Source organism: Bemisia tabaci, chromosome 3, assembly GCF_918797505.1.
Source record: "Bemisia tabaci chromosome 3, PGI_BMITA_v3".
NCBI classification, from domain to species: Eukaryota; Metazoa; Arthropoda; class Insecta; order Hemiptera; family Aleyrodidae; genus Bemisia; species Bemisia tabaci.
Window position 1 is genome coordinate 43,112,642 of NC_092795.1, and position 24,869 is coordinate 43,137,510.

The window sequence follows — 24,869 nt, forward strand, 5'->3', positions numbered from 1 at the left end:
AAGACTAAGACTAGAGTAACACTTGTGAACAGTCTTGCTCTGATACTAATGTAAGACTCTTACTTCTTATCGAACACTTTTAGTTGTCAAAACCAAAGCTATTGTCGTCCGGGCCGAAAACTTGTACATTTCATTTGAATCGAACTCCAGTCCACACGTAACGAATATCATTTTCCTAAGAACAATACTCCTTTTCAAAATTTTTCCTCCCCAACCTCATTCATGTTTCAGTCATAATCGAAATGAAGTTGTACGAAACCGATAAAGATTAGAAGAAATGACATCTTAATTCCAAATGGGAGCGTTTTTTGAACAGCCCTCGTAAGACCCTAGCACATGCATCATCTTTTGCTCCAAAAATGTTGAAAGTAAGGCTCCGGGTGCAGTTAAATGTTCACAATGACATGGACAAAGAGGATATCAAAGAGTTAAATGGAGGGAAAACATGCTGCCAACTTATATAAGAATTGCACCCTCGGATGTCTCATGTCTGATTAATATTTTTCCGAGGAAACTAATGAAACAAAAAAATTGCCGGAGAGATATCCCGACCCAGGAGAGGATGATTTCACACCTGTCATCTGCCATCATCAAAAGTTTCTCCGTTGTTTAAAAATCAAGACGAGAAAATAAAGAAACAACTGAAAAAAATTCAGAAATATCTAAATCATTCTTTGTGTATTTCTAATTTCACCTAGTTCCAACACACTCTTCTTAACGCCACCGCGACGGTTAAAAAATGTGATGGAGGAAACCTAGCGGGGAAGGATCCGAGGAGAGCGAGTTTCCTCGGGATAAACGGTTTTCAATGTCGATCAAACAAACAACACAAATAGGCTCCTGGGTGCAGGAAGGGCGAGAGAGGGAACGGTAAGGGGTTGAGGCAGTCTGCATGTTCATTTTATTATCGGGATGAAACGCTCCGTTTCTGCGCTACGTTGTACAATCAACCCTTTAAGAGCCTGAAAAACATCGGCATGTTCTTGCTAGGCATCAGAGACGTATTTTTTAACACAGGAAATTAAGGAGAGTAATGTTGGTTTTTATTCAACTAAATTTAGAAAATCATAGTTTTGGCAGAAAAATGAAGAGATTTTAAAACTCTTCTGGAGCAAAAAAGGAGCAGTAGACGGACGCGCATTCTTTTCAGACTAGCAAAGCACGCAACGTTTGGCAAGGAATGTGCCTACAAATTTCATCACGTAAGAAGCTCCCACATTTCCTCGAATAGATAACTATTACCGCATTCAGGATGTTTTGTGGCATACTTTGCGAAATGAAGGCGGAGGCAGATGCTAACTTGCGCGTTATCTCACAAGGTCTGTTCGGCCTCCTCAAACTGGGGACTGGGGTCTATAATTTTTCCTCGGATAGAAAGCCGCTGCGGTGAGGTGGCACAATTGGACGTAATTTTGCAATGAAGAACTACAATTTCTGCCTCATTTTAAAAACATCATATTAGCCATTAGTTTCTAACTGCATATACGTGTTTTTATTTACGAGCCAGATATTGTAGTTACTTATTGCAACATGTAGTCCAATTGATATTCCCCTCTTGTTTTTATCGAAATCAAAATGGGCGTGAAATCCTGTTAAATGAAGAAAGTGAATAAAATTTTGTTTATGACAAGACAAAAAATTCCACAATTAATACCGTGTATAGCTCTAAAATCGTGTTTAACGGCGATAAACATTTGTCTGAGTCAGCCTACACTCATTAAAATATTAATTTTAAAGTCTCTGTTAACCATCATTGAAGATGTAAATTTTTTTTGCGACTATTCGCCGTATAGATTGCCAATCTGGTAACATTTTACAACATTCCTGCGAAGTGTAATTTAAATCACGAATATTTTCATTCTTAAAAACTCCACCATACAGGTATGTCATGTTTGCAGTTCAGCTTACTCGATAATGATGAAGGAATGAAAAGAATAAGAATAGACAAATATTTTGGGAAAGCAACATACTCGTTTTACTTACACGTCCCCGGCCTGAAATGATTGAATTAGCAAATGATAAATATTTACAAAAAATTCATTAATAAGGAAATAAAGATTTATTGTATTTCATATATGTTGGAGATTTATGATAGAAGTGCAAGTTTTCAAAACTTGGAAGGTCATTTTCATCGGAAATACACTAAATATTCTCACCACTACCCAAAAAAGTGCAACGATTTTCTAGGGCGTAAAATTTGTAAATATCATCATTAAGGCTGATTAATTGAGGCGTTGGGTGCAGAAAGGACATTTTTTGGTAGCAGCGTTTTGGATTCTCCGCAGCTAAATTAGATTTTAGAGAGGGAACATTAGGTGAATTTCCTAAAATTTTTCGATTTCATTATGAAATCATAAAGAAAATTCAATGACAGTTTCAATCCCATACCCGCTTTCATTACGAGTACAATGGATGTTCGTCATTAGAGATCCTGAGACACCACAAACAAAAAATGTCCTCTTTGCACCCAGCGCTTCAATTCTCCTTTCAATTAAAATCATAAACAAATCGGCAACGCTCTCCAAGAGAATGACGGAGTAACTAACTCTCCGTCGATGGGTGAAACAAAATCGATCTCGAAGTTCTTTGACTCCGAGCTCTCTCGTAAGCAAAGCAGCAGTAGTTACGTGTACAAGTTCTCGAAGCGATCTTTAATCGCTTCGTATTCAACTGTAGACACAACAGTGCGGCAAGCCGTGGGAGGGCTCTGTTTGAGAAACTTCGCGCATTTGACAGGCGAGTCCTCGGCAAAGATTAAAGATCACCCGAAAAATGAAGAAAAACTTATTTACCCTTTTTAAGTCTTGATCCGGCTGTTCAAGAGACGAATTTGTACGCGGAGCATGACGACGGATCCTCCTGGTCCTTAATGATGAATCGTCCTTGCCGCGTGCGTGCGCAATGAAAGGGCATCTTAACGTTCTGAACGTCTCAAAAAGCTCCTGAAGTTACTCTCCGATGCGACATTTTTGCGGAAAACATACAGCCTGAAGAAACAGAACAAATAAAGGGAGAGAGGAAAACTCATCATTACACTGAAGATATATTTTTACACCTTTGGTTGAGAGCTCAGAAGCGGAAAGATAAATTTTCCCCTCTCTTCATTCTCTTTGAAAGGTATGCGAATATCCCTCCATTGGGCAAAACTCAATACTTCGGAGACCACATTTTGCTGAATTGATGCTGATTTGGTTTCATTTCATTATTCCTCATTTTTAGCTGCATGCTGTATAATGTGGAAAATCTGCATTCGTTCGTGAATAAAATTGTGGAAATCCATTATGTCTGGAATTCAACTTACCGATTGATAGACACCCTTTATTCAGCCATTACGATGAGAAATATGACTTGATCCAAGAAATGACTTCCCAAAAAGTAAGCAAAAAAATCATGAATAGAACTGAAATAATTTTTTTGCAGTATGGGTGGATCAACATGATCCTTAATTGCATGCTCTCATAGTAAAAGTTCCTTTAAGCAAAAGTTAGGATGAAAATTCAAGATTCAAGATACGTATAACATAAGCATCCTCACCAAATGCTGTTAATTCATAATTTTCTTTGTTATTTGCCTCTTAAATCCAAAGAGGAGGAGTAAATAATGAATGTTAGAAGATAGCAAAATAATCCAACAAATCACCATTGGCGAGGCATGAAAAATCGATTATCGATCTTTTCCCATTTGGCGCTATGGTAAAGAATCGATTATTAAGGTGTTCATTACCAACACCCTGTTTACCGATCCTTTTCCATAGGTTTAAGTGGAAGATCAATCGATAAATCGCAAAGCACGCCACTCCACTGCGAAATCACTCGACGTTGCGGTAGCGTGCAGTTTTAGTTGAATCTTTCACCCTCGGTGTGTAGATTTTGTAAAATAAATGGTGAAAGTAAAAATATGAGATGTTCAGTTAAGACGGTGCATATGTTAATAGAAATACAACGAGTCTACAGGTAAAGTGCACGATACAACTATTTTAACTCTCCGGTAGCCGACATTGCCTAGTCTCTGAAATGAAGGAGCACTGGAATCCGTGTCCAAGTTTTCTTCCTCTTCTGAATTGAGCGCGATACAATTTTTTTCCCCTAATACACAGAGAAAGTAACTTAAAAAAATTCAGTGATTTCTGTTGCATCAGTATTTAAAAAAATATATAGATCAAAGAAACTTTCATGTTAAAGCTTTTGCAAAGTAAAAAGAGCCAAAATTTGCTCCGAGTGAAACGGTTAACTGAGCAAATGAATTACTTGAATGATATCGATAAGCCTATTATATATTTAACTCAATCGTGCATGAAGTGAATTTGTTAGAACATGTCATGATCTTCATCTCTATCTTCAAAAACTTCCGAAAAGAGCTTTTAATATTATTGGCCACCGACAACATATTTGCCCTTAATTTAAACACGAGTATATTTCCATTTTTGCCGTAATATTCTCAAAATTTTGCTCCCCTTTGGATATAGAATTAGAAATGCGACGACGTCATACGGTCGACGTCTATTCGTCACCTACCTGACATGAGGGCGTAAATACACTCTGCAATGAACCCTGTCTTCCATACAATTCAATGCTTTTCCGGGCTCATCTCAATGTGTAGTTACGCCCTTATGTCAGACAAGCGACAATTTCATCCTACTAACCATCCTCTTCCTCGGTTAGTTAGAATTAGAAATGGAACGACGTCATACAGTTGACGCTTTTTTCATCCTACTAACGGTCCTCTCCCTAAGCTGGACGGTATTGCAGGGGCACCCAAAAATAGCGTCTGATTTAATCCATTATCGCCCGGGACAGATCCGAGGGTGTGGAAATTCCAACGGAACCGCGAGAAGCGCTAGTGTGACAAGCTGCTCTGAGGAAGGAGAGCATCCCTGCTTCTCATCCCTTGTCCCCACGCGGGCTAGCGGAAGCCACTGCAGCAGATAAACGGAACGGAACGGGGGCGGCGGACGGCCGGCGGCGCGGCGCCTCGCTGGCGCCCCGGCGCCGAGCGGCCCCTCCCCCGCCCACCCATCGGAATGCTAACCTCCTTACGCTACCCCAATTTCCCCGTTTCAAGACCCCGCGATTCAATCGGCGCGGCTTTTTCATCCGTTTGTGTTTCAATTTGGCCCCCTTTGTCGGGCAAATCACCTCGGATTTTTCACGTTTACATGTCCTGTGATGTTAGCATATCCCTGTGAGGAGCGCGATATCCTACGACGCACGGTGGATCGAGTTAATAGGGGTTGGACAAAATTTGGAAACTTTAAATGCTAAAAACTCCGTTTATGCTAAAATTTTGAGGTTCACGCAAAAAAAGCGCACACAGTCCTGTATGACAATACTTGTGGGGCCACCGGATTTGTGTGTTGTTGTAAAACTAACCTAACCTAACCTAACCTAAACTAACGATATTTTGGCCGAGCCTAATTTCTTCTAACCAAATTTAACCTACCCTAACCTAACCTAACCTGACCTATCGGGCTTTTTTTTAGCCGATAAATGCCGTTTTCTGTCACGGTTTTGGTTGTGGGGCCACAAAGAATGGCCCCACAACCATTGCCATACAGTTTCACGGCGTCACTCTTCCCGCGGTTGTCATTTTTCAGATGACCTGCTCGGCAATGTTACACGTCTAGGTTACCGAGTCACTCGTTATGGTAACTATGATACGCGCATAGGTGTATCCTGTGCGAGTAGCAATTTTAGCATAGGTACCTATGCGCGTAGCATAGTTATCTTAACGAGTGAATCGGTAACCTAGACGTGTAACATTGCTGAGCAGATCATCTGGAAAATGACAACCGCGGGAGGAGTGACGCCGTGCGTTTTTTTTTAAAGTGGTTTCATTAGTTCCATTCTTAAAGTGGTTCCATTGGCTTCCTCGTTAAATTTTCTCTTATTGGCACCCTTTGAAATTTAAAATGTGACGAATAAACATCAAAATACCAAAAAAGTCATGTTCGACCTCTCTAATTGACTCGATCCACTGTGCGGCGAGGAGAGATACAGCCGTCTGGTGAGGAATATATCGGTGCTTTTTAACGTGGGTTAGGGCATGCTCCGTTGATCTTGTTCGTAATTCAATGGATGATGGGGGATTTGTGACAATTCATGTAATTTAAAAGAGGACATTCCGTTTTCTGAATGAATTGGGTGTTCTAAGCAGCCTTGCTTAAGAAAAACGTCGTATGAGCCTTTAGACATTGTCATATTATCTTCAATGAGAAGCAATTTTACTGAGGATATTGTGAATATTTTTCCTCAATTTTTTCTGACAATTTTGTTCGCAATTTAATCTAAAATATCTGAAAATGTCCAGTTAAAATATGCATAACTTGCCTTTAAAATGCTTGCTTCATCTGGGGAAATTTGGCAACTCTCGCGTTCATACGGCGATTTTCCGTGGCACAGTAGTATGGTACCCAATCGAGAGCCCGCTGCGTAGGGATTCTTTTTCACTTGGCACAGGCGATTGAACTTGTAGACGGAGAAAAATCATTGGTATTCTGCACACGGCCTTTGGTTGTTCTTTTGGATATAACTAAATCACAACTTTTAACAGAGCTCCGCCGCGCCGGTTTATCATATTGCTTTCGTGAGACGTCCTTGGCCCATTGGCGGATCGAAAAAATTGGTAACATTACCTTTTCTCCATTTAAACCTATGGAAATGTATCGATTCTTGGAGGGGCCGGTACTTCGACAATAATCGATTACTTAGTAAAGGCTTGTTTGGAGAAAAGACAATGATGCCATGTTGCTGGATCCGCCTCTGCTTTTGGCCTTATTGTCTTTCGAGCAGTTTGCGGAAGATTGTGACAGCGTCAAATCGCGTATTTTTCTTCGGCAAAATTTCACTAAAAAGGTCACCAAAAAGGTAAGACACTGAAGAAAGTTTTGGAATAAAAAATGTACTCTACGAGGAAGAGAGGAAGGCAAAGGCTGCATGAGCCTCGGTGCGGTTTCGTGGTGTTGAATAAGACCTAAAGGTGACGAATGAAGGAGGGTTGGGGTAAAAAAAATCAGAGACAGAGCGTTGTGACATAGTAAAAAGTAAAACATGGATAGAAAAGACTTCACCGATTACATTGCCACGTTCTTCAGCGATTTTGCAAGAGAATCAAGTCTTTCTCTGGTTCCAGGAAAAATAATGCACAAAAGTTCTATCATAGGATACGCATGCCGTGATGGTTACATCGGTAATATTTCATAGTTAGATTGCATTTTGTTAGAAGGAATCAAGAACATTCAAATGTTGCTGGGATTGAAGAACTTACATTCTTTGCAATAGAATTACTGGAATCGTGCAAAAAATTAAATTGACCACGTAATTTACGTCTTGAATTTATAGTTTATCGATTTTAACGAAAAAACTTGTATAGATGATCCGTGTATATTTTCAAGGTAACATCATTTGCTTAGCCTTAGCGACATTGGAATGCTTTTGGGTTTTTTTTTCCTGCAAAATGCAATCCAGTTCATCGTGCTCATTTCAGTATAAGCTCTGTTGTGTTTTTACTCCATCATAATGGAAATCCCTGAACAAAGGTGGTCACTATTACCAATATCCGCGCCATTTGCCGTAAGGAAATGTCGGGGCAGTTATGGGATTAAGTAGTAAGTACCTCTGAGGAATTGCAGCGGGGAATCACCGACTGGCCACTGAAACTATTATCTTCGAGTTTAAGTAGGTTGCGCCGGTGAGCGAATAAGTCGGCCGCCAGCTCGTGGGAGCTAATCTGAGAGAGCATTGCCTTTAATTAAAACTTAAGCTCCGATTTAATTGCAGGAGAACTTGGCGGTCAAACCGCTCCGTCTTCCATTTTAAGCTCGTTAGCTTTCTCGCGGCTCCCGGAAGGTCGGTCGTCTCGATTTCCGCCTTTCCACCGGACACTCAATCCGCAGGGACTCCCCGCTTCGACCGGACGCATTACGCAATGCCCTCTCCTCATTGGACACTCAATCTTTCTTCATGCTACTTACGTCTTTTCTCCAAAAAATCTTCGATCCCATTTCGGCAAAATGGATGTTCCGTTCGATTTTAAAGTGCGATTAGGTTAGGTTAAATTGAGTTAGGCCACACGAAGTGCTGATAGAGCAGGTGTGAACACGTATGAGAGGAGAATTGAATCGCATTTAGCAAAAAGGAAGCAGCGCAATTACAGTGTTGTTAAAATGCTGCTTCTTCATACTTCAATAGGAAAAAAAAACATTGGATCTAGAGTCCAGAATCTTGAAAACATTGACAAGAAAAAATACTCTTGATTCAATCAGATTTTTGCTTAAATCAAAAGGAAATCCGCTCAAATTAAGAGGCTTGGTTCTTGATTTCAGCTAAAATCCGATTAAATCAAGAGTATTTTTTTTTTGGTCGATGATTTTGAGAGTCCGGACTGTAAATCCAATGTGTGTGTGTGTGTGTGTGTTTTTTTTTTCCAGTGTTATCTAAAAAATTTCTCAAAATAGCAAACAGGTTTTGCATCTCACCAATGTATTGTTAACTTTATAAAGGGGAATAATTGTGTGTAAATCTTAATACTGTACTTATATTTCGTATTTTAAAAGAAAAAAAGAAGTTGCACGATTTTGAAAACACTGTAGCCATGCTGGTGCCTTTTTGCTAAATACGATCCAATTAGTCAACGTCTATTTCAAATGCACACGGTTAAACATTTCGGAGTGAAATTCGATGCCGGAATCTATATAGTACCCAAAAACCAATGGTAATATGAATGCAAAAAGAAATTAGCACCATAAAAGGGTCCGCACAAATAGTAGATTTTGTGTAATAGTGTAAGTCACTCCGTGCAAAGAATACACTGGAAAAAAAAAGATTTGTAAAATTTACCATTCCGTCACGCTGCATGAAATGCAGCGTGAAGGAAAGGTAAATTCTATCAATCTTCAAGTCAATTCTACCATAGGAATGGTTACCTGTGCCAGTGTATAGTAACGTTTACCTCTCTTCTGGTAGAATTGACTCTAAAGTGACGCTGTGTTTAATACAGCGTGAAGGAATGGTAAATTCTACCCATCTTTTTTTTCAGTGTAGATTCCGCTACGTATTCGTGGTGCTCCTGAGTAACACGAATACGGGGATTAGGGCGATGTATGGACTCCGGCACAGAATTTCACTCCAAAATTCTTACACACTTAATCTTCGCTTCTACACCGTACTCAGACGCTCTGCGACACCTAAACGCCACATTTGACTCTCATCCCAAAGGATATTGGGCAACTGACGACACAACATCTCTTCGTCAACGCCCTGTCATGCACCATCCCTCCATGGGACGTCCCACAGTGGATCAAGTTAATTAGCAAGGTCGGACATGACATTTTTGACTAAAACTGCAAATTTTGATGATTTTTTCGTCACATTTTAAATTTCAAGGGGTGTTACTGAAAGGAAATTTCACGAGAAAACTAATAGAACCACTTTTAGAACCTCAAAGTTTTTTATAAACGGAGTTATAAGCGTTTAACGACCTCCCCTTTTGACTCGATCCACTGTGCGTCCCCCAAAATGTGTAACAGTGCGTTATTGAAAAGGCACACAAGGGAACTTTCGTGTGATTTCGGCCAGTCCATAGGTTCGTCGTTATGATAAAAGTTTCACGTGTGCAAATATTTATTCAGAGGTAAACATTTTTCACGGAGTAGTAAAAGGGGTTGTGATTTTTCAAGGTCCGGGTGAGCTAGGAGACTAAACGACTGCGTTAATACGCTGACGCTCCGGTGAAAAATGACTCGGAATGCGCACAATTTTTTAATATTTATCTCTGCTTTGGGAGCGTGCCTTTTGAATATAAGGACACGGTTAAATAATATGTTGCTCACGGTCCCCTCCGTTTCCCTCGCAAGGCTCCATATGTTTTTGTTTTGTTTTATCTTATCTCCATAGTTGCCCTTCCGCGAAAAACGAAACGAGATCAGATTCTCTCTTGACCCATGCATAGACTGAATAAATTATCAAACTACAACAACGCATGCAGACACTTATTTCATGCACCTGATGCTCTCCATGACACTTTTTGAGATTCTTTCACTCAACGCAAAATATTGTATGCAACTGTCAGTTACAGAAGTGATATCTCTCTATGGAAAATCTCATCAACTTTGGAGCGGTTTTGATTTTCACAATTTTCCATCTCTTTTCTGCCCTATTCATTTCTTTATCCTACTCCAGTAGCGTAAACAAGGGCGGGGGGTCCAGGGGGTCTGGACCCCTCCCCCTCTTTTAGTATCGTTAATCGTAACTTTTTTTTACATTTTGGAGGGCAGAAATAAAATATTATCAGGGACGCACACAAAATAATGTAAATGGACCCCCCCCCCCCCCCATAAAGAATTCCTAGCTACGGCACTGTCCTCCTCTATAATACAGAATCATAATGGTGACGCGTAATACATAACGCCTGAACTTTAAATCGGTCAGGGGGCCCCGTAGGCCCTTAGTATCTAACAAATTCATAAATGTAATGAGCAACTGGCCCTAAGCACCCACTATTGGAAGTGCAAAGGGTGTTACAAGAATCTTGATTGAATTATATAATCGATGGCTGATACAAATGCTAAAATCTCTAATATTATCATATTGTATTCACTTAGCGTCAATATGTGCTGCGGTATTGATTTCAGAGCAATTCAAAAGTCTTTTACATTAAATTAATTATTCTACATACAGTGACAATAATAACTAACTCAATAAAAATAATATTTACACCTGAATTTAGTTATAATCAAGAAGTACGAGAAAATCTGTTCCCTCCGTTTGGTCGCCTAAAATTTTCTTTCTTCTTCTTCTTTTTCTTCTTCTTCTTCTTCTTCTTTTTCTTCTTCTTCTTCTTCTTCTTGATCCATCCATTTTTGTGATTTTTCTCCCTGACTCAGCCCCCTCCAATCTGTTCTCATGTGCTCAAAAGAACAAATACAATCATAATTATCCCGGGTTGCTCAACTCTATTGACCGTCGAAGTTGTATGAAGCGGGCTCTGATAATTTGCTGGCGCCAATAGAACTTCACACAAAGGGGAGGAAGTTTTGGTGCCACGATGTTTTCAGAACAAAGCTGCGAGGGTGAATTGAAGACGGGGTTGCAACGAATGATAACCTTAAGAACTCGTCGCGGATAAACTTTTCGCCCTTGATGGACATGCATGTGTACCATTAGACCTCACTGCATCAAAAACTACTCCATCAAAAGTTCTTAGAAATGTTGTACATCGATCAAGACAATACTACCGTGCAATGCAAAAACGCCGTAAACGCCATTTTAATTTTTTTGGAAACAATGTATTATATCAGAAAAACTTGTGTACCTGGGGACAATGTTTTTACAGAATTCTTTTGCAAATAATATCAAGAACTTAACCTGAAAATTTAAGGTGCATTGGTAAAACAGTTTTTATTTTATAGAGTGTTAAGTTTCAAAAAACACGGAAATATCTTGATGTATTTACGTCGTTCTTGCTTAGCACGGCAGAATAAGAGACCAACTTACGAAAGGTTTGAAGCAGTTGCATTTAGTTTTTATTTTATTCGCGTCAACATTCAACGATAGAAACTGGCATCAGCATCGAGTTTACAAGGAGGTTTACATGCAAAAATATGGCAAGTGAATTAAAGCAAAGTGGAATCTACAAGTAACATTCACATATAATTATGTTCTCGGCGATTTTTCGAGGTATGTGCTGCAGAATTTTAAGCCAGGTCTGTCAGAGAAGTCGTACCATTTTATTTTTTTCAAATAATAATAAGTTTCACAATTTAGGAGGGAATTAAAGCTAAAATAAGATCTTTTATACTCGCGAAAAGTCGAAGCTGAGATCTTTTCATCCTTCACGAATTTATATTCAAAGAAAAGCTTGACACACAACGGGAAATTTGAGACGAATTTAAGCGCAAAGAGGAAAACTGAAGGAATTATTGCAATTGGTGCACACCTGTAATAATCTTGACGGTTTCTGAGAAATCAAAATTCTCTCTAAAAATTGGCAACATGCCACGTGTCATCCGTTTTGATTGAATAATTCATTCTTCTTGCCTCATTAGATGCTCGCGTGACCGTATTTCAACTTCGCTTCTTGTTATTTATTTTCCTAAATTCTGCGGTTTGCTTATTGAATTTAGACCGCAATCATGTTTTTACTGCCGTTCTTTCACTGTTATTTTTTTCTCCTGTTTCTTCAAGTTTTACTCGTTTTGTTTATTCTCAGATTCATCCAATCGCTCCGAAGAAAACGTGGTTCTGATAGAATTTTTTATCTCGAACCCTATACGGTTGAAAGTTTGAAACGAGGAAAATATCAGCAACGGAGGGGTGATATCGTTTCCAATATTAATATGCTTTAAAAACTTTGACTTACAATCATTGTTCCTCCCCATCAGCATTAAACGCCAGCATTTTTAACTCTCGAGTATGGTCACGACTTAGCAAGGGAAACTTTGCTAAAGCTGTATTTTGAAAGTCGGTATTTTTTCCGGATAGACTCATGCATGCAATATAAATATGCCTTAAAACTTTCTCCGGGACATATGGACAAAAAATTGTAAGCAGAATATGAATGCTTAGCCAGAAAAATCCTGGGTGGATATTCAGGTGTCAAATAAGTGCCTTATTTAAATGGGCAATTCAATTTTTTACAAGAAACCATCTGTGCGGATTCCTTTGAAAATTTCAAAGAATTTGCCTCGCACAATGCAAAAAATTCATTGAAGTTTTCACAAAAATAGTTTCACGTAAAAAATCAAGTTGCGCAGTGAAATATTCAAAGTTTTCGTTGCGCGAATCGTGTTCTGCGTGAAACTGTTGAAGAATAATGTAACAGAGTTCTTAAAGCCGTAACTTGTTTAATGGTCCATTCAATCCAAAAAAGCGAACAAATAGAACTTTCCTAACTTTTCTCCAACACGGTGCGGTCGGTGTCAAACTCATATCAGCGCCTGCAAGGCTGTAAGAATACTTCACGCATTGCGCCTAACAGTGAGGTCGGCGCGAACGCATAAGCGCCTACAGGACTGCATGAATACTTCTCGCATTACACTAAACGCCATTTGAAAGTTATTTGCGATAACTATTCGACCACGAGTATAGGCACACTACCGCAAACTGGATTGAAGGCGCATCACTCTGTAAGAATGACTCAACATTCGACCGCACTATACGCACTACCTTCTCTGGCTTGCGCGACGCTAAAATCGCCACAAAACTAAACCCACGCATCATTTCTGTTGACGGTCCCTGCCCGCTTTTTATCATAATTAAAGGGTAGGGTAGGTGAGGGCAAAAGGCCGCACCTACCCTATAGTAAGTTGAGTTTATCTCTTATCTCTCTGATTAACTTCATCTAGAACTGGCTTACATATGAACAAAAAATTCGGTAGTTTGGTACACGTTAATTCGGTTCCAGAAACGAAAATTGTCGGTTCAACAAACCGAACTACTCTTAACCAATCAGTTTACACCAACGAACCGAACCGGTCAAATAACAATATTTTGGACAGGGTTTGATTATATGGTTACCCAGCTTTTAGCAAATGTGTGAAGAGAGGTCGAGTAAAAGTTTTGGCAAAAGTCGGACATTTTCGCGTGCTGAAGTTCGATTTTTGTACAGCAAAAAAAGAAAGAAAAAAATAATGAAGATTCTAGCCTCTCGTGCTCAAAATATTGAAGAAACCTCATATGACGTTCATCGAGGGAAGTCTCTAAAATTTCCCAACTTCTTAAGGACAACCACAAAAAGTTGGGGGGGGGGGGGCTTTCCGAACACCCTGTACGTGTTTAAATCTAAAAAAGAAAGAAAAAAGTGCAACGAGTAGACGACCCGTTTAATACTAATCGCAGATTGATGTTGAAACAAAATTGTTTGTGCCGAAGCTGGAAAATTAAGTTTAATATTTTTACATTAAAATCCTGGAAGTTGGTAAAAAATAGTGCACTTATATTATAAAGTTTTGCACATCCCAACTATTTCTGTTATCGTGAAAGCACTCAAAGAGGGATCGCGAAGGACATTTCATCATAGGTACTTGCTGTCATTTCACCAGTCACCATCCCTCTTCCTTTTATAAATAATTTATAGATCAGACCTATCGAGGAAAAAAAGGACCAATTTGAAAAGAGGTAAATCTAGAGGATAGAATTCTGACTGAGTTGCCAGATTTAAAATAATGCGGAAGCACACACTTTTTTAAATGCAATAATTCTAATGAAAATGCATTCGTTCCGTCGCATTTAAATAAAGCTATTGAAAGTGTTCTAAAACTAATACATACACTCGTATTTTACTGTCGCGAAAAAATCACTGCGAGTATTTTGGGAAAAATTTTAATTTGTGCCTACCTACGGGATAAGGGCCTCAATTCGCAAAACATAATCTTCAGTTAAGAGATTCCTTCAGTCTGATAAAAAAAATCTGACTTAGAGATTCTCACGGAAAACTCTCACTGTTCTGCTTGAGAATAAGTTTTTTGTGGACTGAATGTGAAAAATAATTGCATCAATTTTAGGCAATTGCATGCCCTCAACAAAGTAGATTGAACATTTTGAATCTTTTTTTACTACGTGCTTTAGATTGCAAATTCCATACCATAACTTTTTTTAGGCTCAATATTTTTGGACGATTTTTTTTCTTGTTCAAAATTTTCTCAAAAAATTCCTCCATGTTGAAGTATCAATCACCACATTTTCAGCTGACGAGAACTAAGGTATATGGTCACATAATGAGACGTTGGAGGAAGTTCGCCGAAATTTTCATGCAGAACTTATCGGCGGTTTAAGCATAAACAAAATGTTCTCAAAAACTGGACGTTTTCACTGAAGGACTCAGCTATTTTACTTTGTCAACGGCTGATAAAAAACGTAGAATTCTATGATATTGACCACAGGAACATCTGAAAAGAATATCCTTTGATCAAAGTGATATGGGCAACGATGGGATGAAGGTGTCGATTCTGGGGAAAGCGGGGGGGGGGGGGGGGCTAAGGATTCGGTGAGGGTCAAATAAAAATGTAAATCACGTACAGTGAGAGCGCGAGTGATATTGGGATCAGATTTTCACTCGGCGTGGTTCTTTAGTTGGTGTGCATGGTGGTAGCCGAGGGGTCGGAGGGGGCACAGGGTTGTTGATTCAGGGACCCCAAGCCGCTCATCCCTACCTGACACGCAATTAACGTAGCCAAAAACGCCCCTTCATTTGGCAGCTCTTCTTTTTTAGCCCTCGGTGTTTTTTTAATATTATTTTTTCCTTTTTGAAACTTTTTCTCTCCATTTTGGTCAGATTTTCGAGATTCTTCGTTCACTGATCCATCTGTTTTACTGTACTTTTTTGCCCTATTTTTTTGTGCAATTGTTTTTTGCTACCATACATGCAGCGATATGATAAGAGACAATATGGACCACATTTTGCAATAAGGAATTTCTGGCTGATTTTGGAGACAACATATATGTCATTGGTTTCCCTATGCAGGAAGGTGCTTTTACTGAAGAGCCAGAGATAGTGGTTCCCTATTGCAAAATTTAATCCATATTATTAATCGTTTCTGATTATTTTTATGATGCGATGAATATCTATTTCAATCCAATTCTATGTCCGCAAGAATTTGGCAGGAATTCTATTTCATTTATATTCTTCTGATCAGAATTGTATGAATTTGTTGCAGGTAAGACACGTTGTGATTTGGAAATACAAATGTTCTGATGAATGAATGTGGATCAGCGTACTCTATAAAAAAGTCAATTTAAGTTTTGAATGAAACAAGTGTTGTTACGGGGAAAAGGAACTGGCATTTGTAGATCTCTACACTATTGTTGACGTTCCCATTTGAAAAATGTACCTGTTACAATGTCCTCATGTTTCATCATAGGTGAGACATTTACAATTTAATTTTTGAAGTCAGCGTCACGCATTAATTATACTTCCTGTTTTAAGGAATCGCGATTATCCGCTCCTAAAATGAAAATCGCTGAACTGAGCCCTTACTTAAAGCCAACATTTTCGCTCAAAAAGTGTCTACAAATTTACAATTGAGTAGAGTGACTGTGTATATTTTGGCAAAAAATAAAAGGACTAACCAAAGAATCCACATCTCACAAAATCAACCAGTGATTGATTATATGTGTTACGCAAACTAGAATTTAAAATGCTTCGAAACCTTGTACGTAGATCAATACGGGAAAGGTCTGTACTACCTAACGGCAAAGCCATATAGTTTAAAGGTCCCTTATATCGTCGCTCCTCTGACGTAAGGGCGTATCTCAATTCCCGCATGAGCCCCCAAAAGCGTGGATTTAAATGTAAAACAGGGCTCACGTTGAAATTGAGATACGCCCTTACGTCAGAGGAGCGACGATATGACCAGTGTATATTTTTAAATATGCTGCGTTTGTTGTACTTAGCAAATGTGTGATTTCTGCAAGGAAACGGTTGCACCTGTTTTTCAAAATAGAGCCTGGCTATATGCGATTCGATTATCCATACATGTTTGTGTGCAAAAATTGTATTGCGTGCGATACGTTCGAAACTTTTATTTTAAGGGAGCATTCTAATTTTTACGCAACATCTTTGATAAGGAGTCTTAGAAAGGGATGAGAAAAAAGGCATACCGCAGTAACATGAAAAAACTCAGTTAAAACCTGTTGTGCTGCTTTTGTTCATAGAAAACTACATTTTTCGTTTCTCCTCGTTTTTCATAAAATTGAATATGAACAGGGCCTTACACGTCTAAAAATTCAAACAGCAGGAATAAAGCATAAACTTTTTTATATGCACTTTGCACCGTGACTGTTTTACATGTATTGAAGTCAAGGAAATGAAGTATATGTTGTGGAAGGGATGGGCGTTGCGCTCCTGGGAAATTAGGGTCCGTGACCAAACTTCGTAACTTTTAAAGGCGCTGATTTTCCTGAATACGCCACCCCACCCCCAGCACCTCAATCTTGCGAATCTTTTATGTGTCTTAGTTGGCGTCATGAAAGTTCTTATGACTCTTAATATACATTTTGCCGCCAATTTCCTCAAATTACCCTCTGTGGTTGGGTTATATTTAGAAAAATGTGCAACATTAGTGCTTGAGATTTCAGAAAATATTACCAGTTGCATGGAAAATATCTTTGTAGTTACTATGTGCCCTTATGTGCACTAGTTTCATATCATCCTACAAATCAAGAGTTCAACTGGTACTGATATGACATTTTTTCGATTGCTCAGTATGGGCTTTTTTTTTATATAGATTTATCTCAACCACAAGTGTTATATATGCATTCGGGGAGGTAAATGTCCTGATAGAATTTGTTGACGTAGCCCTGTTGAAAATTACGGGTAGAACAGGTACTCAATATATAAAATTATTCAAAGACCTCTGCTAACATTAGTTTGACCCCTACAGATATTAATTGAATCTTTACTAACATCCGTTAAATACGAATGATGCAATTAAAAAAGTTCAAGTGATATCAAGAAAATCTCTCTACTCCTGTTTGACAAACTCAGATGAGTAGAAATTCATCCGGTTATAGGATAAATGTTAAAGTTTCGTTGTGTGATATCTCAGAAACTAATCATATCATCAAAAAGATTTGAATTATAAAAATTGATTATTTTTACAAATTTAAAGCAGTATTTGAAAATGCCTTCAGATCAGAACCAAATGCTTTTGGAAAATAGAAAAAATGAAATATGCTTTTTGAACGTACAAAACAAAAAAACGCACTGAAACGAGCAGTATTTCTCTCCGGACGAGAATAAATTTCCACGGTTATATGTTGACCAAAACTGAGTGGGCCTCCTCACCTTTTTTAGCGGGGAAATCAATATTTAGCCCCTCCAACTTTAATGACAGCGGAGGTATATTTTGACTGTGTTAATTACAGATGAGGTTTTTAATGGAGATGATGCAAAATTTACAAAATGATACTCCTCCCCTCATCCGGGGGATGCGGTTGTAAAAGATCCAACCATAATGTAGAGGGTGGGTTCAGGATCAGTGGCGAATCAATTATCACTCCTGTAGCCGCGAGCACTGCGATGTTTATGCTTCAGATCAAGAGATAAAATTAAAACTAATAGCAGAGGCAGAGCGCTTTCGCATTTTGAGTTGAACGACCTACCCTTCAACCTGGCATCTGCATCCCCCACAAAATCGACACTTTCGAAAGAGATTCGTCGCCCTCCTGACATAAGGGCGTAACTACACTCTGCTATGAACCCTATCATCCATACAATTCAATGTTTTCCGGGCTCATCTTAATGAGTGGTTACGCCCTTTATGTCAACCAAGCGACGGATTGACGTCATGCGGCAAGTCAATGGAGTTACGCGCCAGTTTTCCCTGTTTACATATCAGGAGCTCGTAGGTTTCACCCTTCTTGCAATTCGCTCGTTTAATAGAAATTAAAAAGTATGTGCTGAAAATATCGATTTAAAAGCTGAGAGGGAATACTCAGTATCTGAATCGATACTTCCATTTTAATTTTATCACAAAATTGATGACCTTCACGCGTTACAGGGTCATGTTTTGTTGGTCGATGAAAATGAAAGCTATATATAGGTAAGTGAAAAGTGATATTATTGGCTCTGACGCCAATTCATGCAACGCTGACCAGCATATCTATCATGTCTAGACAGAACATTTAGTAATAAAAGCAGTGGAGGGTTCGCGATGGTGCACAACAAGAACTTTTGTGCTCGCATGTTGTAGGGATCACAACACATCCTCTTGCTTCTTAACAACATGATAAGATGCAAAAGGAGCCGCAAATTTCAGTAATACGGAAGATGTCGCAAATTCCCTGTAGGCGGGGTCCACTCATTAAGTACGTAACACTTGGGGGGGGGGGGGGGTGTCACTGAGGCCTCTGAAGATCCGATTCTGTTCCAGACGGGGGAATCTGCCCTCGTTACAGTGAGAGGGGGGTGTCTGTGGGAGAAAGTTGTAGGGACCTACGAAAATGCTAAAAGCAGAGTGGTTATAAATTTGAGCATCAGGTATTTTATGAACGGCCTTTAAGGGTGATAAATCAAATAAGCCCCATCTCCTCACATCTAGAACCAAGAACTTAGATTGCAGATCACCTATTTATTTTTAATTTTCATTTATCAACTATTCATTTTTTTATTTTCAATTTTGTATGCATTTATTTTTTACTTGTCAATATTTAAGGGGCTTAGTTTTAAATTTTCAATGTTTTAGTTGTATTATTTTTATTTATTCGTATTTTTCCGATCATGGTGGATTTTATTTGCTTTATTCATTCATTTAATTCAATCGGTGAAGTAAAATCCTATACCAACATATGGAACTAAGTCACTAGTTACCCGTCCATTCCGGTCCCATTCAATAGTCAATCTAAATTGATGGCAACGATGGATCCATTGACGAATGGCAGCATATTTTCTCATACATTGTTCATTTGTTGTTTTAAAAAAACCTCTGCTGCTTTTAATTTCTGTTAATCCATGGGTAGTAACCGAGGCAAAACTGACAGCTGAACTCGACAGTCCTATTTTCGTGCGAGAAATTGGTCCCTCGCAGGGATTCCCCTCGCCCAAATGACAATAACGGCAACTACGCCTAGAGAAAGCCTTAAAAATATGTACATTGAATTATATTTGTCCGAGCGCCGAGTGATATATGTCATCATGCAATTTGAAAAATTGGAGGACTTGGCGAGGTGGAAGGGGCTGCAGAGAAGTAATAAACTGCGATACACTCACAGTGTTAAATTCGTCGCTCCTCTGTCGTAAGGGCGTATATTAACTTCCACGTAAGTCCTGTTCTCCACATAAGTCTATACTCTTCGGGGCTCATGTGTGGAAAGAGATAAGTCCCTACGTCAGAGGAGCGCGGGATTGAATGAGCTCCAGCTTATAAATCACCGGGAAAAGAGTGAGGATGGGGCGGCGCTCAAAGGAGCAACCGGAAAAACTCTCGGCTGGACTGGCGAAAAAACCGCGCCTTTGAAAAACGCTTAAAACGTCCCGTCCGAGCCTCTTACGCCTTTTCATTTTTGTTCCCCACTCGAGGAGAATAACCTCTGTATTTGCTCAGCCAAGTGCGACAAAAATACACCTACTAGAATCTATTATACCCACGCTTTTGGGAAATCTTATTGTACAAGGATGAGTTTTCACGGGGAAAAAAGTGTCAGGGATTATCCCCCAAATTTGTTGGATGATATGGACATTTCCAATTAATTTTGGTAGCACCGGAACTCAAGTTGGGGTAGTACCGCAACATTTGAATTTTTAACCTAATTTATCGGGATACCACCACAATTGATTGGGATACTACCACAATGAATCGGGGTATTACCACAATTAATTGGGAATATCCATATCATCCAACAGTTGGGACTTAACCCCTACCTCTTTTTTTCCGTGATACGGATATTATTATTCTATGCTTAATGTAACCAAAAATGATGTGTTTTTAAAAAATATTTTTTAAATACAATTTGCAAATATTTTTTTTTATCAACTTAAACGCCTTTGTAAAGCATGCACTTTAAAGAAAAATTGAATCGAGTCGTGCGGAACCGCTAATGTCCATTTTTCTAGCTCTCCATCATTTTGTGTTGATAATACTTTTCAAGAGATGATTCAACCATGAAAAGGATGCAATGACTCGTTTTGGGATTAAGATAACCCTAAAACTAATATTAACGCCACGTTCGTGGTTCCATCCAACTCTGAAAAATATTATTATCTTTAAAAAAATCTAGACTAGAAAAACGAACAATAGCGGTTTTCGCATGTCACGATTCAATTAAGATGTACGAATCTGTCAACAATTCGTTTCTTGGCTAAGAAAAGGGCGGAATGCACTTTATAGATGGGCCTCAGACAACATTGAGTTTGAACGACTAACCCAAACTTTGCGTTACCACCCAAACTTGAGTTTCCAGTATTGTTTCCTAGCTATCGATATCTCGTGTTAGACTTTCCAGAAAAACCGCACATGCAGGAGGAGGAAACATTTGCCCATCCGTGCCTGCAAGAAGTAGATTAGCATAAATAATTTTGGGAGAAAAAATTAATTCACCATTTCTTTGGTAAAGGAATACTTACTACTTACTTACTTACTAACGGCGCTACAGCCCTGGGTAGGCTTTGGCCTCCATAACGATTCCTCTCCACATCCCTCTATCTTTGATTTTTTCACTCCGTCCGTTCAGGTCATTTTCTTCAGGTCTTGCTCAACTCCGTCTAGCTACCGAAGCCCAGGTCTTCCTCTCTTTCTTGTTGACAATATTTTAGCTTTCAGCACCTTCTTGGGCATCCTTTCTTGTTCCATTCTTTGTACATGACCAAGCCAGCTTATCCTTTGCGATTTGATAAACCTCTTTGGTAAAGGAACACGCGGGTATAATCTAAGGGTCAATGTACATTGTACAAGTTGTGAAAAAAAATTCGCAGGACTTAGGCTCACATTACAAATCATTTCCCATGTCTTTTGCGTTTCCGAATATTAGGCATGTATAGACTTTGAGCAGGATCGGAAAACTTTACGCTGCAATCCCAACAGGCAGGCCTGGCTTGAGAGGGCGGGGGCGAGGGGGGCGGAGGGGGGAGATGGAAAAGGGATAGCGGCGAAAGAAGAGGAAAGACGTGATCCCCAGTCAACGACAGGGATTACGGGCGTAACAAGCATTCGCTTGTCTGCTCGTCTCGTCGCTGTTGACGCTGTGCTCCGGGCTCCGGGCTCCGGTCGCGGCTAAACGAGGCAGTGCGCGGTGGCGATTCGATGGTCTGGAAAACTCCCCGGCACTTTCGGGTTCACCCTCCCCCCGCCACCGTCGAAAAAAAGAAATGCAATCAATACCATCAAAAACAACCCCGTCGTCGGGAATGGCAAATTGCAACCGGGACGTTTGGCGGAAGACAGGAGGTAGAAGAGCATGGGGAGGTGGGGGCATTTTTCATACGTCTTTTGGAACATATCTGAAAAAGAATAGTAATCAGCAGTAATGAACTGCTCAATTCGGGGGGAGGCTGTGAAAATTACAAGGAAAAAAGCAGGTGTCTGCGAACCGCTACACAGTGGATCGAGACAATCAGAGAGGTCAGGCATGAACTTTTTGGCTAAAATTGCTAATTTTGATGTTTGTTTCGTCACATTTTAAATTGCAAGGGGTGTTTGGACATGAATATTTCGCAAAGGAACCAACGGAGTCACTTTTAGAATCTCAAAGTTTTGTAAAAACTGAGTTATAAGCGTTTGAAGTTTCCACATTTTGTCCGACCTCCCCTATTGACTCAATCCACTGAGCGTCGTGGCAAACTCTCCATTAAAAGATTTTTGCATTTGTCAGATTTGTAAAAGAAGTACAGTCAGCAGCGGTTGGCGTGAAACTCTTAGTGCCTTCAAGACTGCATGAATACTTCACGCATTGCGTCAAAAACGGTGCGGTCACTCGGTCAGCAGCGGTCAGCGTGAAATACATAGCGCTTACAAGACTGTAGGGATACTTCACGCATTGCGCCAAACACAGTGCGGTTAGCGCGGTGGCGGAAATCAAAATCGTAGACCACATTCATGTTTATTCTTATTCATAATTTTTTCGTTCTTTTCTTATAAATGGAACGTATCGTCCACACAGAGATATGTCTACGGAACTTAATTTTCGCGCAAAATTCCGTGAACCTTAGCTAGTGTTGACAGGGCTTTCACAAAAATGTGCCCAACGCGAGTAAACGCGTCTTATGTACCCCTCCTCCTCCGGTACGTTCACTTGATGATTTGTATGGATGTTTCAAAACGAATGAGAAGGAGCGGCAAAATACAGGCGGCCCATGAGCGGCAAAAAGGTAAATCCGGTCCTGCAAAACTCTCTATTTCCTTTCTTTACTTTTGAATTTTGTACATTTTTATTCAACACAAATGAGTTGTAATTTGCCAGCGATTACTGTAACTGTCTGCGACACTTATACGATTCCTTCTCTATTCATCTAACACAGTTTCAGTGTGAACCATGAAGATTACTCCTAAGGGAAGGAACTGTTTCAAGAGCGTCTCTACGACGTACACCTGAAAAAGAACGAAGAAACGAGGTTCAGGTCTCCGAGCTCATATCACGGATTTTTAATTTTCTGCATTTTTATTCAACACAAATGGGTTGTAATTTGCCGGCGATTACTATAACTGTCTGCAACACATAAACGATTCCTTTTCCATTCAACTAACACAGTAGTTTCAGTGTGAACCATGAGTATTACCCCTGAGGGAAGGAACTGTTTCAAGAGCGTCTCTACGACGTACACCTGAAAAAGAACGAAGAAACGAGGTTCAGGTCTCCGAGCTCATATCAAGGATATCAAGGATTTTTATCAGAGGTTAAAGCCCGAGAGCGACCTGAACAAAATCAAGCAATCCTTATGCAACCCATCCTACACCCGACCCCTAAATTACGACGCTGAGGGACCCACGGGACGCACGTCTCGACGACTTGTGCATGCAACCCCCTGCCCCCCATCGCCCCTCCTTACCCACCCCGCAATTTCGCTTCGAGTCTAATTGGCAGACAGCAACACATGTGCTTAAAACGTTCCGGCAAATGGAACAAAGTGAAAACGAAGTCTAAACATGCCCTGGGAGGGATGAAGAGAGAATGTGGCAAGGTGAGCTTCAAAAATAATGCTCGGTGTATCGAGGGTGTTTTTCAGCACTTTAACTTTTTCAGCTCGCGCTCCTCGCATCGCCGCGAATTAACAATTTTATTCTCTACTTTTTGCTAATTATGCCCCCAAGGCTCTCTTTACGGGCCGAGAAGTGTTTTATCGTACGCGGAGAGCAGGTATTGTGCGCAAAAGTGCTCGTTAGGATTTTAAACCGTACCTTTTAGCGGGCTGAGAATTTTGAGCTTGAAGAAAATCTGCAGCTTTATTCTGAAAAAGAAGACGACTGCTTTGCTGCTAAAAATCTCAGATTGAGGTCACAGGTGTATTTCACTCCGGGGCTTATAATGCTCTCAAGTAACCGAAGTCATATGAGTGCAGAGAATTTATTCTCGTAGCTGAGTGAATTTCGCTCCTAAAGACAGAATCACCTCTTCAATGAAGACAACTCCTCTCCCAGGGAGTGAGTTCCACTAATTCTTACAAATACTACTTCGGTTTCTTTCTAGGGTAAAAAAACTTGTAGGCCTCGGTGTGAAACGCACTAAGTAATTGCCTGCACAATGTATTCGTCTGTTTTCTGCGTAGAATAATTTTATATTGAAAGTATTTTTAAAGGGAAATGCATGTAAATTCTGTCTTTTCCTACGGATGGTTGTTAATTTGCAGTTTATTCTCCCCGGATAAAATTAGTTAGCCCGCAGTGTTTTCAAATACCCAATAAGACTTACGCACGCCGAGCGTATAGAGAGAAAACGTGAATCAAAGCATTGATCCTCTTTGGTTTCGCATCCTTGACTTAGGTTGATTTCATTTTCCCCTCAAAATATGCGATCTGGAAAGACCGATCCTACTATAAACCATAACCTGTCTCTCATCTATGAGATCATTTTTGAAATTTCTAGCGTATGTACGTGTAGAAATGTGCATGATTGATGTTGGTATGAAATCGATGATGCAATTGGGTTTTAATTTTTAATCGCCGGGGTCCTGTAAGAAGTTCTAATTAGTACTTGACTAAAGATACAAGTTTAAAATTTTTAGTAAAATTACCTCCGTGTTTAAAAGTTTTAATTGCTGTAAATATATAATGTAAATAATTTAGACTACACCACCATGCGTTTCGCTGAAAATCAAGAAACCTCCTTATTTTTCTCCTTGTTAATTAGCGTTGACGTTCGTAATTAGTCCTTCCATTCCCTTTTCTCAACATGCTTCGTTGAAATTTAAATATATTTTTTTTACTATCTTGTCCTATGTGGTCGTTT

The 24,869-nt window shown here is 39.6% G+C and overlaps 1 protein-coding gene across 6 annotated transcripts in view; it reads left to right on the plus strand.

Moving 5' to 3' along the window:
* The window catches only part of LOC109037581 (limbic system-associated membrane protein), a 134,660-nt gene that overhangs the window by 46,414 nt on the left and 63,377 nt on the right, over positions 1 to 24,869 (plus strand). The window contains exon 1 of one of the 6 annotated variants that reach the window (XM_072298414.1): positions 15,607 to 15,853. The exons of the other annotated variants lie outside the window; for them this stretch is intronic. Coding sequence (XP_072154515.1) covers positions 15,832 to 15,853 — 22 coding nt within the window. The 5' untranslated portion in view covers positions 15,607 to 15,831. Of the gene's footprint in view, positions 1 to 15,606; positions 15,854 to 24,869 lie in introns of those variants that run through there. 6 annotated transcript variants of the gene reach the window in all.